General features: G+C 33.6%; 1 protein-coding gene across 10 annotated transcripts in view; it reads right to left on the bottom strand.

Moving 5' to 3' along the window:
* LOC106881053 (protein O-mannosyl-transferase TMTC4) overlaps window positions 1–17,581 on the bottom strand; it is a 297,366-nt gene that overhangs the window by 222,199 nt on the left and 57,586 nt on the right. For 5 of the 10 annotated variants that reach the window (XR_016241033.1, XM_089348977.1, XM_089348979.1 and 2 more), the window contains exon 2: window positions 2,694–2,783. The exons of 1 other annotated variant lie outside the window; for it this stretch is intronic. Coding sequence is in view for 4 of the 9 variants with exons in the window: in XM_089348977.1 (XP_089205103.1) it covers window positions 2,694–2,737 (44 nt within the window). In the remaining 5 variants the exon portion in view is untranslated. Of the gene's footprint in view, window positions 1–2,693; window positions 2,784–9,975; window positions 11,086–17,581 lie in introns of those variants that run through there. 4 more of the 10 variants (XR_008263717.2, XM_052966481.2, XM_014931272.3 and 1 more) reach the window with 4 other exon arrangements.

The following is a 17,581-nucleotide window of genomic DNA, read 5'->3' on the forward strand; positions in this document are numbered from 1 at the left end:
GTGAACCAGTTAATTGCATCTAATGTTTTTGACCACAAGTGGAGTTTTATTTTGGATTTTAATAATTTTTGGTATTTGTCTATGATGATTTTGCTAAGTTTTCCTATGTCAGATTTGCAAGGGTAGATGAGCCTTATCTTTGGATCAGCATGAAAGTTAGGCTTGTGATCTTTTAGGCTAATTCTAGGTTTAGATGGTTCATAAACTTCAGTTAAGTCGTCAATTCGATCTTCACTCATTATTTATTTGGCTTTGATATTAATAGATTTTAGAACATTATTGTTTATAATCTTATATTTTTTGTAATTTCTTTCTGTAGGAGATTATGGTATAGATCTACATATACATTGTATAGATTTCCGGTGTTATCGGACTGTACGATTATACCTTTTAATTTTCGAAGTTCATTAACTTTGTGCTTCAAATAACGTAGGTGATTATTCCTGAGAACGTCTTTCCTAAACTTAATATTTCTAAGTAGATTCCATACTTCCCTTCTACTTATGTCATCAACCCCGAAAGGATGAAAGGCAAAGTCGACCCTCGCGGCAGTTGAACAGAGAACGTAAAGTTGGAAGAAATTCCACTAAGCACATTTTCCGGCGAGTAACCGTTTTGCAAACTCACTAAGCATTTTGTCCGGCGTGCTAACGATTCATCCGTCACTCTACCTTAAACGGTAAAATCGTCCTTGACAGAATATGAACACAGAAAGGCAGGACAAACGAAATGCCTGCTAAGCTTTTGTACGGCGTGGTAACGATTCTGTCAGCTTGCCACCTTAATAATAATGACAAGGATTTCAAATTTTGGCCAATTCTGTTTGCTCATGTCCACATTGGCGCATTCGGGAAATCCACTCGGTAACTCTCACCTATTTGGAAAGAACTAAGCAGATTTTTAGGCTTTTACAGTGCCCTCTCCTATCAGCTAGCCTCTCTGTAACCAGGCGAGCGTCGAAGATGGTGTTCCAATCACAGACTGTTGAAGACAGAAAGATCTCAAGTAGTCAGTCACCTCACAGAGGTGGTACCGAGGCTTTCTACGCTCGACTGTAACATGCAGCTGTTCCTCTCCCGAAAGGCGAATGATGCTAGGATCTTGTGAAACATGTCTGGTTTGATGTGGTGTAGCAGCTCCGCACTGATGCAAGACCAATTTCTCGCCGGGTTCGATCTACCTCCAGGAGGCTGTTATTCCTTCCAAGACGGTGCACGCTACAATCCACTATACATTTGCCTCAGGTGACATTCCTGAGATCTTCATTCTCACCGTCTCCCTTCTTAAGTACGATGGATGGTGAACGCTGATGAGAATATTGCAGACCTTTAGCTTAATTCTGCTTTAGTCTCAGTTCCCTACATAACGTTTTAGTCAAAACATTGATGTTTAACTCCGAATTTAGTAGACTTATGAGCCTAAATTTAACCATTATACCCTCTGTTCTGTCCCAGGCTTCTGGCTAAGGCATGCTACACATATCCACTAGTAGCAACTTGCCATCATTTTCAAAGCAGCCAGTCCTTAACGGCCGAGTAATCCATCGTAAAACCCTGCCATTGAAAAGGGAATCCTAGTCTCGTTAAAGCTTCTTACACTTAAATTGAGTATAATTTAATTACACACCAGCTAAACTTAATTGTAACAAAATACCACAAACCCCACCAAACAAAAAATGCGATAGTGTTAACCAGAAAATATAACGGGTTCATAACCCAATTCTTATTTTTCTTTAGCTCTAAAATTTTGTGAGCAATTGCGGTTTATTTCTCAAAGAAATTTCCCATATCCTTAAGAAAGAGATTCTTTTTTTATCTTACTGGATCTTTATCAGAAACCGATATTTATCTCTTTGAAGAAATATCATCGGCTTTTGTCCACTACTTACACAAACGCTTTTCTTCCTTTACCAGTTCATTAATTAGCTTCATATTATTCTATGAAACAATTATGAAAGCTTAGATAAAAGAATCACATGCTACTTTGTAATTAATGTTTGTTGATTTGCCGCGAGAAACAATAATCTGTTTTAGACTAACTCCTATGCATTCTCTTTTAAATGATTTACTTCCTGTGAGCGGAATTTGGTTTTGAATTAATATTGAATTAATGTAGGGCTGGTGGGTCTGATTGACGTTGTTCTGGAGAGGGAGTTTCGGATATGCTGACTCTCTTTCACTATACATTGTTTGAATTATAAAGGGCCTCATTTTCACTCATTACCACTACTGTATGAGAGCTTAGCCAAAGTTCAGCTCCCATCAGCCACAAGCTTGTTGCTGGGTGGAATCCCTTGCAGGATGAGTTTTCGTAATTGTTTTCCTTTTGTTGATGCTCATGTCTCAAAATTTTGTGTGTCGAAATTTTGCATTTTCTGTACTGTTCGCATTGTAGGTTCGTCGGATAGTAGCTTTTTTCCGTTTTCTTAAAGTAACTTTTTAATATACAGATGAAACACACGCTATCTTCTCCTCATTTGTCTAACTATTCTCATTCATTAGCCTTTTATGGTAGAGTATTCACGACTGTAATGTCATAAAATAGTATATACCTATTATTGGGCTCCCTGAAATACTTTGTAAAAACATCGACAAAACAAGCCATTACGTTTTCTGACATTGCAATACACGTGCATCAATGGAAATGTCTTCTAGTGTTACTCAGAATGAAATAAAACATAACCTTAGGCTCACCTTTTAAATAGTTTCTCAATATTCATTTCAATTTTATAGTTCATCTGTCACTCTCACAAAATTTCTTTTGGGTATTAAATTCTCTTCTCCCTGCAAAGTATATGCCTGTGTTTCTTTCATTTTTTCAACTATCATCATTACATTAGTACACAGAAACCTACAGTTCCTAAGAATAGCATTTTTCTGTTGTCGAGAAATTTTCATTGCTAGTATTATTTTATCGGCTTTTGTTGCCAGTATTACCTCAACTTCCGTTACTGTTATTGTTTTCACACGTTTAAGTTAACGTTTTCATTTTTCAGATTAACATTGATTGTATAAAAACTGTTGCTGAAATTATTAATGTTATTTTGGCAAATTTTTCTGAAACATTAGATGCTTCTACTTTATATCCGCCACATGTTCGTAATACAAAACACAATTTAAAACAAGAAGAAAATAAATTGCAAAACAATAATTTTTTCACCATTTTAAGAGGAAGAAATTGAACAATGAAGCTCCATACCGTTTAAGTCATATAACAATAACATAACAAAATAAAATGTCGTTATAGAAAACAAATATTATAACAAGCCAATAGGTGAACTGCTTAAGTATTGCAAACAAACATTAACCACAAAAAGAAGGGAACGTCGAAGAGGTCGCTCTAAATTTTGCAAACTACAACCAAAATGCCTTTATACACAAGCCTACATTCTCAAAAAGGAATGAACTGTTGGACAATTTAGCTTTAGATATAAAAAAAACAACACTGAACGTCTTTTATAATCGGTATACTCAGTAACGGATGGCTTTCCTTAAACAACAACGACAACAATTATATCAATTGTTAGTATAATCATAAGGTATTAGCAGGATATTGTCAATTTTACAAGCTCTAGTACTTACCGGGTACTTGTTTTTTCAACCAAGGGATTATGAGGTGAAATACGCTGGGGTTTGCACCAAGAAACTAGAATGATCTCATTAAATCAGCAACGACAAAAGACAAGCGTTATAGTTTCGACTTAGAGTAACAAAAATAACCACTTCTACTGTTGGCTAAAGGCCTGAAATTTATAAGGAGAGGTTAGTCGATTACATCTATCCCAGTACTCAACTGGTACTTATTTCATCGACCTGGGAGGAATTTGATCTCAGAACGTAAAGCTAGACGAAATGCCTCAAAGTATTTTGTCTGGCGTGCAATTTTTTCTGCTAGCTCGCTGTTTTTACTTTACCAATATAATAACGACTTTTTTTATATATAAACGCACATGGTGAATTTTTATGTTGCAAGGGAAAGTCGATTATATCAAACCCATTGCTTGGCCAGTACTATATTTTATCAAACCTTGAAACGATGAAAAGTTAAAATCGTCCTCGGCAGGATTCGAAATCCTGATTTTAACAAGCAACATATTGAATAAAAAAAAGGCAAGTAGTTAAGGCATTTTATTACGCGGCTCATTTATAATTACTAGAATTAGCAGTGTAAAAGCATTTCACACACACACACACACACACACACACACACACATGTTGCTTTAATACATACTCTGCAAATATAATTTACGCATACATACATACACATGTACGTGAGTACGTATATACATTCATACATGCATACATATATATAATATGCATATGGTGTGTGGTAAATTTATGGAAAATATACACCACACTAAGTATTGTTTCTAACTGTCAAGTCATTTTTTAATTCAAATATAGCCATGTCTTTCCATTGGACATTTCTATACAATCTTTTCCCTACACGACTTATTTGGAGTTAGAATTTCTAATCTCCTTACTCATCTATAAACGTCTCTAAAACATCTCTCAGTTATATTTTCAAATAACCGTTATAGCCTGGACTCACACATATCTTTCTTCCTCATAAGGATAAATATGAATCTCCTAGATCCTATTCTGCTTTTTCCTTTGTAAAAGTTTTGTTTATATTTCTTGCACTGAAGAGTACATTGATATATGATTAATTTAATTTAATCTAATTAATTTAATTAATTTTATTCAGCCATGAATTTGCCTGATTTCCATATCGCTGTACGAAACGATCGTCTGCATGAATTAAGATTCTCTTATATATGTTAACATCTTCTCTTCTCCATTTTTATCAACACACCATATACAAGTATTATTTTCATAATACTTGTATATGGTAGGACTAGGTTCGATGTAATCGACTTGCCTCATCCTCTCAAAGTGCTGGCTTTGCACCATATTTGAAACTGTCATCATCATCATCATCATTATCATCATTATCGTTGTTATCATAATTATTAGAGAGATGTATGCCAATACTTAGTGTCTCCATTAGTGTGTTGAATGAAAATGCATTACGATATTTGTTCCACATGTACGTTCTGAGTTCAAATTATACCGGTGTCCACTTCGCTTTTTCTCCTTTCGGTGTCCATAAAACAAAGAGACGGCCGAGTAATAGAACCGATGATATCAATTAATCATCTCCCCTGAAAATTGTTGATCTTGTCCATATACTGAAAAACCATTGCTGTCATTGCATTGTTCTTGTAATGGCCAAAGAAGTAGCAAAATTATCAGAACATCAAACAAAAGGCCGTACTGTATTTGTATTATCAGTTTGAGTTAAAAGTAAGCAACGTTTTGAATCATGAATTTGTGCCTGACTTTTGCATAGTTTTGAATTTTTTAAAAACATAATACAGACATAAACTTGCCCAAATGCATCAATAAATTAAGATTGATATTTTTTCCACTGTTATTTCAATCATCTGAAATGGAACTGTCAAACCACAATATTCAAGCAATTTTGCTATTCAACTTCAAAAAAGGACGTAAAGCAACTGAAACTGCTTGCGATATCAACGACACGTTTGGTGAGGGAATGGCCAGCTCAAAAATAATTTAAACTATTTCGCAACGGAGACCTGAGCCGTGAGCGTAGTAGATGCCCATCTGTCATCGATGAAATTAAAGATCGTCATTGAGAAAGATCCACGTAAAACCACTCACGAACTGATAAAAGAACTTCAAGTTAGTCAGATAACTGCCGGCAATCATTTGCATGCGATTGGAAAATCAAAAAGCACGACAAATGGGTACCACTTGAACGAAAATCAGAAAATGCGCAGATGTGAAATTTGCTCATCGCTTCTGCATAACCAGAGCAATCCATTTCTCGACCGCATTGTAACTTGCGATGAAAAGTGGATTCTGAACAATGATAAAAAAACGTTCTCCGCAGTGGTTGGACCAAAATGAAGCACCGAAAACTTTCCCTAAACCCGAGCTCTTGAAAAGGAACGCTATGGTGACTGTTCGGTGGTGTACTACTGGACTCCTCCACTATAACTTCTTAAAACCCAGAAAAAGCAACCGTTATTACAGAAACATATTGCCATGAAATTGCCAAAATGAATGAGGAGTAGCAGTTGCTACTCCTCCGTCCCAGACTGGTCAACAGAAGAGGGCCAATCATTCTTCATGATATTCATGACAATGCTCGACCACACGTTTTACTAATGACACTCCAGAAGTTGAAGGAACTTGGCCACGAAGTTCTTCCCCACCCAGTTTATTCCTTAGACCATTCTCCTACCGACTACCATTTCTGAAGCACCTTGATGATTTCCTGTGAGAGAAGGAGTTCAAAAACCAAACCGATGCTGAAAGTGCCCTCAAAGGGTTCATCAGCTCCAGACCTCCAGATTTAATGTGTTGATTGTAATGGTACTTACGTTGATGAATAAATTTCCGTATTGTTGAAATATATTATCATGAATTTCATGTTTCAAAACGTTGCTTACATTTTACTCAGCCTGTTAGATCTTTATACTCTGTATTTAGGAACCGTGGTCGATTTAATCGCCTTAACCCTCAAAGACACAAATTTTTAGCCTTGTGTTCGTGTTAGATATTACCATGGATACTAGAATAGCTTACTAGCAGGGAGCACAATACAAATTAATATGCCAAGATACAGAAAGTGAGGCTCACATGTTACCCGCAAGGGGGCAGAATTTCACAAGCCGCTGATATTGAAGCATCAGGAAGTCACAAGAGAACCCTCACATAACAATACGCTACGGTTATCTACGTAAGAGGCATGACTAACTTGAAGGTCTCGTGGGGTGACGCAAACTGTTGATAGACTTATTTGAAAGGAATTACAGAGAGACCATCGCACAGTTTTTGACATCTAGCCATGCACAAGGGCTCTGCTTTGCATTCTTCTCCATAAATTCCTTGCAGAACATTTAGGGATAACCTATGACTCAGGAGTGGAGGAATAGAAAAGATTGAATACAATCAGAGTTGTGCGAGATCCTGACGAATGCATTTGGACATATATGATGTTTCAATAACTGCGTGATTTTCCATATTTTTCTAAAATTATTCTTTTCAAGTTTTTGTGTCTTTTAAGTATATTATCACTTATCTTCGCATCATTTGCAAGCAGTCTTTCACCACTCCTCTGTTTTTAGTATAACTTGTTCGCCTCATCCTACATTTCTTTGTAAATCTCTTGTTCTTAACGTTTCATATTTTACATGTATACATAGAATTTGTATTTAATTGGCGTCGCTGGTTAAAACAAAGAGCGTGTAGTAATTGTCGTCACTGTTGCTCCTTGACGCTCAAGGCCTTTTTTCTCACAGTTTCATTATTAATTACACAATATAAATAGCTTCCTTTGATTTTTTACATATGGATATTTTTTAACTCATTTGCAATTAACTCAATAAAGTTTCTTTTAATTTTGCTCCCAGAACTGTTCAAAGCTTTGTGTTTGCACAAGGCATAAAAGAAAGAAAAGCAAAAATATCATCAACATCATTTGATACAAATACTGATTACTTCAGTATTTTAGTATGAAGAGGAACATAATACACACACGCAAACGTTTTAGTTGCTAAGTAAACAAAACAGTGAACAAGTGAACCAGTTACAACACTGAAGATGGCAAGTAAATCTGTTCCACCCTTCAGAATAAAACGGTAACAAATCCCCCACTTCTTAACAACACTTTCCCATCGATCATAGATCCAGAGATTACAGAGGGTTCACGTTTTGCCTGATTCAAGAGACTAACGATTGGACAGGTTATCACTTTGTTATATCAAACACAAAAACCAACAGTACCACTCCATTGTCTTAAGATAAAGATTGAGGGCCAACTCCAAGAATAACCAGCTGGAGAGATAGTAAAACAGTGATCATCAGACAAACCTTGATTATGAATGAAACCCTCCGAGAAATACTTAGCAAAACTTTGTAATAAAAAAGTTTTACAGGATTTTTTTTCATTCAAGAAAGAGAAATAAATAATGTTACCAATTTTGATAATGCCGAAAACGGAGCGCATATTTTCATGCACTTAATAGAAGGATTAGAAGTAGCTCTAACGAATATGTACGAAAATATTTTGTCTGTAGATCTGGAAAGCAACTACGAGATGATGTGCCTAGGATTTTTTAACCGAGGACGGGGCAGAGAGCGGGTTACGCTGGTACATTCCGTAGCTATCTATACATTGGCACCTTTACACTTAGACACGTGGAATATGACAATCACTGTCAAATATATTTGCTGCCTAAACCGTAAGGCGAGTTGTGCTGCCAGTTACAACACCGAAGATGACCAGTAAATCTGTTCCACCCTTCAGTTCCACCCTTCAGAATAAAACGGTGACAAATCCCCCACTTCTTAACAACACTTTCCCACCGATCATAGATCCACAGATTGCAAGGGGGGTCACGTTTTTCCTGATGCAAGAGACTAACGATTGGACAGGTTATAACTTTGTTATATAAAACACAAAAACCAACAGTACCACTCCATTGTCTTAAGATAAAGTCTGAGGGCCAACTCCAAGAATAACCAGCTGGAGAGATAGTAAAAACAAAGAAAAAGCAGTAAGCAACCGAAATGAATGGTAGTAGTTCCTTTACTCTGAATGATGTCATGGTTTTTGAGGTGCTACTAGAGTATCGGAATGACATACCTCAGGATTATAAAACAGACCATATGCAAGGAAGGGAAAACCAGCCACTATGTAAAACCTACGAGAGTTGGTTAATCGTAAGATTAGGCTTTATTCATTACAAAATACTTCTGCTTAAACTTTAACCGCGGCGTGTGCGCGTTCTTCCCCAATTTAGCCCAGAAACTGCTCGTAAAATCTTTCGGAATAACAGATTCATTTTAAATGACAGAGGTGAGATAACAATATAAAATTATTTGAAGTGGTGGCGTGCTGAACTTCAATTTACCTCCAGTATTCCCTTATAAAGCCGAGTGTTTTTCAAGTTTATCTTTTTCCTTCCTTAATTGTTTTTATTTTCCAATAACGTTTTAAATATTATATAAATTTATTTGTTTTTGGGCAAACGATAAAAATTTCTCCCTACATCTATTGAATAATGTTATTCACTATTCCTCGTTTTCTTATATAATACATTTATCCTATCTCATATTTTTGTAAGGATTATAGTTTTAACGTTATGTTTTGTGTGCATGAATGAAAGTGACTGTACTGCCTTCAGTGGACAAATAAATTCAAGAATCATCATTATTATTATTACTATTTTTATTATTTTTATTATTATTATTATTATTATTATTATTATTATTATTATTATTATTATTATTATTATTATTATTATTATCATAACATTATTATTATAACGATAATTATTACTGAAACCTTAAAGAATCAGAGTTAATTCTCCTTCCAGGTTTGCATGACAATCTCTGAATAATAACAGAAAAGTTAATTAATATAAAGACTCTGTTTAACTATCAAAACGGTTTACATTGCTATCAGAATTACACAAAGTTGATTTTTAAAACAATAACGACCTTTACAAATTTATAAAGATTATGATGCATACTCGTTGTATATGTCTAGATAAAAATGAAAGTTGCAAATCTTTGGAAAAAGTTGGTGCCTACCTTGAAATATAACTAAATATTCTCTTTAATTAGTACACACAGAATGCGAAAATTTTGAAATTATATAAAAGATAGAAATTGAAAATATAATCAGGACAGCATTTTGGACTGTAGAAGTCCAATACATGAAGTGTATATGGGTGTTTAATACCGGTAGATTTAAAAGAAAACATATATATATGTGTATATATATATATATATATATATATATATATATATATATATATATATATATATATATATATATAGTAACATTTATACAGATTTAGATTGCTTAAATAAAAACAATAATACAATTCTCACAGTAATAATATTTAAATGATAAAAAATTATGTAGACTACTCACCTTATAATTTATATACTTTTAAAGGTATTTTCCCGATATACAAACATTGACCGCTCCAAGTATTTCAGAGTACTGAACTGTATCCTTATGTATCACAGCAGGCAGCATAAAACTGCAGAACTAAGGCAGATTACTAACATGATTAAAGAGACAAAAAAATGAGGTGGGTGGCTACCAAATATTTACAAAGAAATTCAAATAATCTCGGTGAAAAATTAATAGTAGCTGAATAATTTGGCTCATAAAAAGTATCTTTTCGATTATGTATAATTACTGAAGCTGAAAAACAACTTCATTACATATGCACAGACTATGCCTGAAAACAATCCAACAAATACTCATTTTCATATGCTTTTACGATGGGGCAGTAGGAAAAAAATGAAGGAAAATAAACGAACAAAATAATAACTGAAAGGAATATTATCCCATTCATACCCTGCTTCCACTTCCCATCAGTACACATCAGTCATTCATATGTATATGTTGTATTGGCTGATAACTTTACGAGAAACAATGCAACAACTTTACAAAAGCAATGTAATTCCAATTGCTCACTGCTTTCTTTAAACTCTTTATATTATCAATTGTTCGACCAGAATTGCTTATATCTAATTCATGTTTGGACTAAACTAGGATGCCTGCCGGTAATAATGGGAATGAAAAACAAAAGATATTGCCACATGAAAAAAAAACATACTTAAGTGTTATGATTGAAAAGTTGTATAGAAATAATCTTAACCGAGAAGAGTGTTAGGTGATGCAACAATTGTGAGGATTAGAAATAGGTTTAAGAGCTGGTGATAACATAGCGCTAATATATTTTATTTTATTTTCCTCTTTTATCTTCACCGTACTGAATCTACCAAGTTGCTGAAAAGTATGTATTATTCTTACTGCTGCTAACAGATCTGTTGATTGAAAGAACTTTACTGGCACATTCTGAATCTATTCACAATTAGTAACAATTCACAAATGAAGGGAAAATACATAAAAACGCTAAACAATTCCAGTTTTCATTATAAAGTCTAAAATCATTCTTTGAGTTTAGAGTCTTAAACGAGAATGAAAACTGAAGTCGTGACGTTCATGCATATCAAACTCTTTTAATAAAACTCAATGTTAATTTCACTTTCTTAATTCAGTCGGTGAAATATGTATCTGTAATATACTGAAATTGATTATATTGACTGTACACATTAAGTTTTTGTACATTGAAGGCAGAGTGCCAAAGAAGAAAATACCAATATGTCAAACAAATTCTGAAAGAGTTGACAAAAGAAAATAAAAAACCGAAAATACCAGATATTCTGCTTGTTCAGTATTTTTAAAAGGAAAAGAAAATTGACATATTTTCCTTTGTTAAATATATTGAGTTAGTAAATTCTATTGTTTGATAAATTATGAACACAGCGTTTGGTATCCAATTAATAAATTATTCTGCAGACATGTTTTGTTTCTGCTGAATGAGTAAAATCATGAAGTTAATATTTAATTTCTGATATTTGGAGTAACTTCTAAATGAAATGTATGCTTTAGTCATTATGATTGCATCATTAAACAGTAACTAGGAATAAAATGTTAATAGTTTCAGAAGCAAACATAATAGCAAATACGGTATTAGATTGTCAAGAAGTAAATATTTGTCGACATTTGATCTATAGAGAATAAATCAAGAAAACAGTAATGCTATGTGAGTAGGTAACCCATCTGATATATGTATAAGCATATATGTTACATCAGTATCTGTAGTAGTGAGAACTGTTTTAGACAAAATTGTATCATAGTAACCACAAACTACTAGTATGAGTTAGTGTGCACCATTTGTGTGTGTTGCAATGCATCATCATAAGCAGTACCAACACTAATACCGAACTAATGATGGAAGTTGTAAGTAGTCGCTAACTTTCTAGAAATAGCTACATCTTTCCCAAATTACATCTTACAATTTGAATGGGAAAGGCGCATCGTATTCTGTAATTATAGTCTTAGTTACTCTATATTAGTAAAAATTCATGCATTGCTCACGCTAGAAATATTTTCGATCATTGGTCAATTCGATCAATGAGCTTAAGACTAAACAACAAAATTGCAATTATCAACAACTCTTTTGCATGCCTTTGTGTTAATAAGTTGACTTTGTAATCACATAGTTCACCAAGAGCATATTTTCATTCGTTCTAGTCTCCATATTTTGCAAGGTCTTTTACAACTTTATTAGAAACTAGCGTTGTTAGAGAACTGTACTTTAGCCGACGCTAGAACATAAAATCTTAACAATAAGTGATGATAATATATTGTTTGAGTTAGTTTTAATTTACATTGCAAAGTAGTTGGTTGCTGAGGTGGTTTATAAGCTAATAAGCGAAGACTGAAGCCTAGAGGAAACAGACTGATGTAGTTTCTTCGTAAATTTTGTGTTTTGCTTCGTTTTGTGGTTATTTTGCGTCTAGATTATAAAATAGATGAATGCCATATGTTTGTCTTAGTTTTCATTACAAAAGAAAACCTCATGAAATTCGAAATTGGGCTTACTCTACTAACGTTTGGCTAGGCTAGTGTCCATCGTGTACGTTTCTATGAGTATGTACGTGTATGTATTCCTGTTTATGTGTATGGTGAGCAATATAAAAACTGCATTGTGTCAAAAGGTAACTTAGACATTCAATTAATTTCTCAAATTATATATAGATGCTTATGGTAATATGATACTATGCAGGTGCGAATACTGAGGTCGAATAAAACACCTGAAGACGGTGATTTAGCATGATTGAAGTTCCATAGCTGAAACCAGTGAAGGAATAATAAAAAAAATTTGCTTTCTCTTTTAGTGTCACCATCATCGTCATCCTTTTCATCCTCTTCCAGATTATCATCATGATCGTCGTCATCATCATCATCATCATCATCATCATCATCATCATCATCATCATCATCATCAATATTTAATTACGTGGATGTCATTATCCTTCTAACATATAATTTATTTCACATCAGTCTTTTACAATAAACCTAATCGAAGTTAATTATTCGTTGTATCCTTATCGAGTTTTAGAAATGTTGATAGCGTGACGTATGACGCCAAGAGTAACACGAACTTATATCTAGAGTGTTGTCCCTAAAACAAAATCTCGTATTGAAAAACATTAAGGTCATAACACAACACAAAAATAATCTATAAGTCAATAATCTAGTAATCAAAATTCCATTTTTACTAATTAATTTGGTGTTGCAGAAAAAGGTAACTTTTTGGCTCACAAATTAATCTTGTTTAATCTTCTGTATTTAGGTTAGATAGCTAAACTTAGTTTAGATTTCATTTCTCATTCTCCCTAAATCTCTTTGGGAAATTGTGAAATTAACTCAATCACATTTTCTTTCTCAAAACAGTTTGATAAGCTTTGATTATATTTTAAGAAACATTTTTGTTTATATTTACCAGTAGCAATATATTGATAAGGACATTTTTTTTTATTGTTTTAGAAAATTCATTTATGAAATATATACCAATATAAAAAGTATTTGTTTTGAGTAGTTCGGTATTTTCAAAAAGTACCCGATAAATGTATGAATATGTTTCATTTACAATAAGTTTCAATCAAATGTAGCACGAAAATGGAAGTGCCTAATCTATAAAAATGTTTAAATAAGCAATTACAGATTAAAAAGAGAAAATGACAGAATATGTGATAATTTAAATTCAAATTTCGATAAAGATTAATAATCTATTTGCAACAGTAATTTTACCAAAATAGAGTCTAAAATTGAAAGATATTGAAATATTGGCCAAATATTGATCAAAGAAAATAATTAGGACAAGAAAAAGAAAGAAGATACATGCCAAAAGAGAGAAATGCTAAAGTGGTAGAAAAAATAAACTTTTAAAAATAGAAACTAGGTTAAATATTTTAAGTGCTAACAATATAAAATGTCTTATATCGGCTAACTGCGATCTTTCTTTTTAGAGAGGATTAGAATACACTGGAAACAAATCTTCTCTGCAAGTGATTAGGAAAATTATAGTTCCATCAAGGGAAATCATAGCTAGCAACTAAATTGCTGCTATAATTAATTAAGTCCTCGGTGCGTTGGCTACCCAACTCTTACGTGTAATGGCATCATTCAAATTGCTTTGATCAGTAGAAATCAAATTGAAAAAGAAATGAAATGTACTGAAATCCTAAATAATTAAAATTTTTACTTACCGTTTATGGTTATCTACTATAATTTTTAAATAAAATTCTACGACGTAATTAGAAACATATTCGAGTATTTAACATTGTAAAGAGCTCTGAACAGTAAAATAATGGATACTTTTGTGTGTGTGTGTGTGTGTGTGTGTGTGTGTGTGTGTATACTGGTGTTTGTGGGAGAAAAATACGTGTATATAATAGTATATATATATATATATATATATATATATATATATATATATATATATATATATATATATATATATATATATACAAATCTTCCCGTATCAAACTTTTTCTCTCTGTACCAAATAATGTTCTATGATAAATTTGTGCCCCAAGGCGGTGAGCTGGCAGAAACGTTAGCACGCCGGGTGAAATGCTTAGCGATATTTCGTCTGTCTTTATGTTCAGAGTTCAAATTCCACCGAGGTCGACTTCGTCTTTCATCTTTTGAGGATCGGTAAATCAAGTACCAGTTGCATACTGGGATCGATCTAAACGACTGGCCGCCTCCCCAAAAATTGTGCCTAGAGTAGAAAAGAATATTGTCTTCCAGGTGAGCTGCCAATATTTTGATGAGTATAGCTGAAGTTGTTTTTACATTTCTAAGGATATTGTCTAAGTGGATTTTTCTTGCCTCCATCACCTAACCCAGTATTGTTTTCTAGGTAATTCAGTACAAGTATATATTCATGAGTGCTAATTAAATTTGTGAATCCTAGGGGAAGTTTTCCTTTTGTTTTTAGTTCTTACCGTGTCACTGAATTTCTTGCCGATTACAATGTTTGTTTTCACTGGGAGATGTACAGTTTTAGTCACTATTTAATTCATTATGCAAGATGAAATTCCCTTTTCTACTTAGCACAAACAGTAACATATACTCACTATAAACGCATTTGTATCATCGGCCTTCCTGGAACATAAGGTCATACGGAACTGTAATTGTCAGAATCTGGTTTTAGAATGTACCATTCATTTTTATTGATATTGTAACATTGACTGCTCACATTCATAAAGATCTGGTTCTTTATTTTAATTGTAAGACCAACCTGGTAAACCATAAATTCCCTTTCGATTCCTCCACTAACTTCAATTATCTTCAAATTTAATTGCCTACCCTGACAACAGTTCAACAAACAAGCCAGCGAATATCCTCTTTTAGGTCACTCGACCAACAAGATATGCTAACCTCTATCTTTTTCAAATCCCGCTGAACCATATTTAAAAAGATGGCTACATAGTGCATTTAGAAATATGTTATCTAATGACTAAAATTAAAACGGACGATATCATTGCTGAAATGTCTTGAACAATGTGCACACTCAGTCAGGGCTGGCTTGTGGCTAAACAACATCAGTTCAACTAAACACAGTCTTCCATGAAAAGTTCCGATTCAGTTATTATTTCTAATCTTTCGTTTTGAGAAATGCTTTTGTTTTCTCATGTATTCTTAACAAATTTTAATTAAAATCCATCGATTTGTTTATTTGTCTAACCATGCATGAAAAAGTCCAAGTTTTTGTATCAATTGGCAATGTGCATATCAGCATCGCCGATTATCTTCTTCAGGTATTGCATTATGAAAAATACCCAATGGATTTGTCACGCCGTACGTTAAAAATCCCCAAAGACATTCAACAGAAAAAATATATTTTCAACAAAGTTTAAGATTGATCCACTATAATTTCATAAGCTGTTTACTGCATGTTCTCTAGCAGAAAATATTGTTCACACGGAAACAAAATTGATACATCAAAGTGATAAAATACTTCATGTAAAATTCTTTCTCCTACATAAAAATTATTGTCAAAATCACTTCACACATCTCCATTATTTTTTTAAGATTAGTTTTATATATTTCAACACTTCCCAATTTAACTAACACTTGTGAACTTTGCTTTATTATTGGCAGAGCGAGAAGTAATTTTGAAGAAGCCAAATGTTTATGTTGTTTACGCGAGCAAGCATTGTTTCCAATTAATAGCAGTCAGTAAGGCGGCGAGTAGGCAGAATCGTTAGCGCATCGGGCAAAATGCTTCGCGGTATTTCGCCCGTCTTTATGATCTGAAGTCCACTTTGCCTTCCGTCATTTCGGGGTCGATACTAATAAACTGACCTGCCAACTTTTGTTATTCCAGATTGAGGGGACGGCTTTAATTGCAATTTAAACACACTCCTCTAAATACTCCTTGTCACTACTTTGTAGAATGTAGTCGGGACGTGAAGACAATTTCGAAACTCGCTGTAGAATAATAGAATATAGAAAATATATTGAATATAGAATAATATAAACCAGGGCAAAACACACTACAGAAATTTGTGAAATGCCTCAGACTGCCAATAGACTAACTTGTATGACCCGAGGATCTATTTTGCGCTGGTACAACAGGCCAAGTAAAGTAAGTCCACCGGGAAGCTAATGATGATCCCCTTTTCTACAGCAAAGGTAATATCTATATTCACCAAGTTGCCTTTGACCAGACGGTCAACAGAGAGAAATTTATGAAAGTTTTGAGGGAGTTCAGGCAGAAATTTCTACGCAAACGGTCAGAACACTTGCACCAGTCAATACAATGCGCCAGTCCACAATTCTATCCAGCTAACCAGCTACTTGATAGAAACGAGCATCAAAACTGTCACTCAGCCTTACTACAGTCCCAACCCCGCTCTCTGTGATGTTTGGCTATTCCCTCAAGCTGAAGAAGATGAAGGAGACTGTAACAAGGACCTTAGATATTTTCCCTTTGGAGAACTATCATGTGACCTTCACGAAGTGTCTGGAGCAGTATAACATGTGCATTGAGATGAGAGTTCTGGACTACTTTTGAAATTAATAAATGTCTCACTTGAAAATGTCTCAAAACTTCTGGATTGCAATCCGTATATTATAATTTTATTTCCCAAAACTAATTTTGAGAGGTTATTATTGTTTTAAAGAAAATTATATAAATAATTTTATTAAAAATTATTATTATTAGAGCGGTGGTATTTCTTGCAGGTGCTAAGGTCAACCTTCCCTTTCATCCTTTCATGATAGATGTCTACCAACCCTATTACCAGTCAAGTTATAAGGTCGATACAACCGATTGCACTCCCCCACCAAATCTCAGGTTTTGTACCATGCAAAAAAAAAATTATGGTTATTATTAATGCTGTCAGATTAACAAAGTTTCGTTCTTTTATTTAATTTGTGCCACATTCTCATATCAAGCAGTTTATATGTTTTCTTTTACTATAAAATCTTCTCGAAAGCTGGTTTTCCAGAAGTTATTGTTAAAGAAACATATACAAAAGATTGTAAGCAATAAAATTATATAGAAAATACTGTAAACAATAGATATCGTTTGCCTAATGCAAAATATTATATTAGCTGGAATATCATTATTAGCGTAGCCCAGAAAGATTCTTATAAA

This window comes from Octopus bimaculoides, chromosome 3 (assembly GCF_046866305.1).
Source record: "Octopus bimaculoides isolate indiv1 chromosome 3, ASM4686630v1, whole genome shotgun sequence".
In the NCBI taxonomy this organism is placed as follows: Eukaryota; Metazoa; Mollusca; class Cephalopoda; order Octopoda; family Octopodidae; genus Octopus; species Octopus bimaculoides.